At 54.9% G+C, this 1907-nt stretch overlaps 1 protein-coding gene across 1 annotated transcript; it reads left to right on the plus strand.

Moving 5' to 3' along the window:
• Positions 1–736: 736 nt before the first annotated feature.
• Positions 737–1651, plus strand: LOC308228493 (olfactory receptor 14J1-like; the record flags this gene model as incomplete). Its single annotated transcript, XM_080631879.1, has 1 exon — positions 737–1651. One exon carries the CDS (start codon positions 737–739, stop codon positions 1649–1651), a length of 915 nt encoding a protein of 304 aa, XP_080488005.1.
• Between the last annotated feature and the right edge of the window lie 256 nt (positions 1652–1907).

Raw genomic sequence — 1907 nt, forward strand, 5'->3', positions numbered from 1 at the left:
AGCTGGGAATTTCCTTCTCTGCTTTGGAGAAGGCACCGAGAGTCTTGTCAGGACTTGTGTGAGCTGCTCCTGAGCCCCTGCAGAGGCAGAGCTGCCCCTGGGCAGAGCCCTGCTGCCGGGAGGGGTGTGCAGGGCAGAGCTGAGCACACAGCCCATGGGATGGGCTCTGGGAGCACTGAGAGGGAGCAGAGCTGGGCCCAGAGCAGCAGCTCCTGGCAGGGACAGCTCCAGGCAGCAGAGACATGGGCAGGGAGTGGGGGGAAAGTGCAGCCCCGGCCTGGGGAGGGTGCGTTCAGGCAGCTCTCTTGGTGCCTGGCACTGGAGGTGGCTGCTGGCCATGCTCTGCTGGGCAAGGAGCTGACTGTCCCTCTGGAAAGTGCAGGGCAGCTGAGAACCAGACTGATGGACTCTGCAGCAATTTGGGTAGGCACGAACCCACAGACAATTGAGCTCTTTTGACTGTCCCATGCTCAGACTCTTCACAGTTGCTTTCAAAATACTTCTTAGCAAATTTATCCCTAAAATGTCACTTGTCAGCTGTGACACCGGGAAAACAAAGAAACCAACCAACCTCAGAGATAATCACAACCAACTCACACTGAGCCTCTCTTCTGTAGCCTGAAAGTGTTCACAGTTGTGAGTGTGTAAATTGAACTTCTATATCTGACATCCCTCCTGTCCTAACCTGTCACTGCCTTTTTCTCCTGTGACAGTGCCCCATGCCCAGAGGCAGCAGATGTCCAACGGCAGCTCCATCACCCACTTCCTCCTCCTGCCATTCGCAGCCAGGCGGGAGCTGCAGCTCTGGCACTTCTGGCTCTTCCTGGGCATCTTCCTGGCTGCGCTCCTGGGCAACGGCCTCATCATCACCAGCACAGCCTGCGACCAGCACCTCCACACCCCCATGTACTTCTTCCTCCTCAACCTCTCCCTGCTGGACCTGGCCTGCATCTCCACCACTGTCCCCAGATCCATGGCCAATTCCCTGTGGGACACCAGGGCCATCTCCTACACAGGTTGTGCTGCACAGATCTTTTTCTTTCTCTTTTTCATGTCAGCAGAGTTTTCTCTCCTCACTCTCATGTCCTACGACCGCTACGTGGCCATCTGCAAGCCCCTGCACTACGGGAGCCTCCTGGGCAGCAGAGCTTGTGTCCACATGGCAGCAGCTGCCTGGGGCGCTGGGTTTCTCTATGCTCTGCTGCACACAGCCAATACATTTTCACTGCCCCTCTGCCGAGGCAATGCTGTGGAGCAGTTCTTCTGTGAAATCCCCCAGATCCTCAAGCTCTCCTGCTCACATTCCTACCTCAGGGAAGTTGGACTTGTTGTGCTAAGTTGCTTTCTAGTACTTGGCTGTTTTGTGTTCATTGTGGGGTCCTATGTGCAGATCTTCAGGGCCGTGCTGAGGATCCCCTCTGAGCAGGGACGCCACAAAGCCTTTTCCACGTGCCTCCCTCACCTGACTGTGGTCTCCCTCTTTGTCAGCACTGGTACCTTTACCTATTTGAAGCCCCCCTCCATCTCCTCCCCATCCCTGGATCTGGTGCTGTCAGTGCTGTACTCGGTGGTGCCTCCAGCAGTGAACCCCCTCATCTACAGCCTGAGGAACCAGGAGCTCAAGGATGCTGTGAGGAAGCTGCTGACTTGATGTGTTTCAGCAGCCATAGGCTGCCTGCTGTCCTCTCCAAAACGCTTCCATTGTAGGTCATGACAGGCCAAGTCTGTCTTGGCTGCTTTACAGTTGTTTTCCTGTTTCAATTTTTGATGATGTTGTGTTCATAGAAATGTCAGTTTTCATCTCCTCCTGCTTAAGTAGCCGCTCGTGTTGTGTGACCCACAGACTTTGTGTCAGAGGGGGCTGTCACAGTATTTGAGTTCAATAAATGATCCTGCAGCAACTTCCT

Source organism: Psittacula echo, assembly GCF_963264785.1.
Source record: "Psittacula echo genome assembly, chromosome: 19".
Classification (NCBI taxonomy): domain Eukaryota; kingdom Metazoa; phylum Chordata; class Aves; order Psittaciformes; family Psittacidae; genus Psittacula; species Psittacula echo.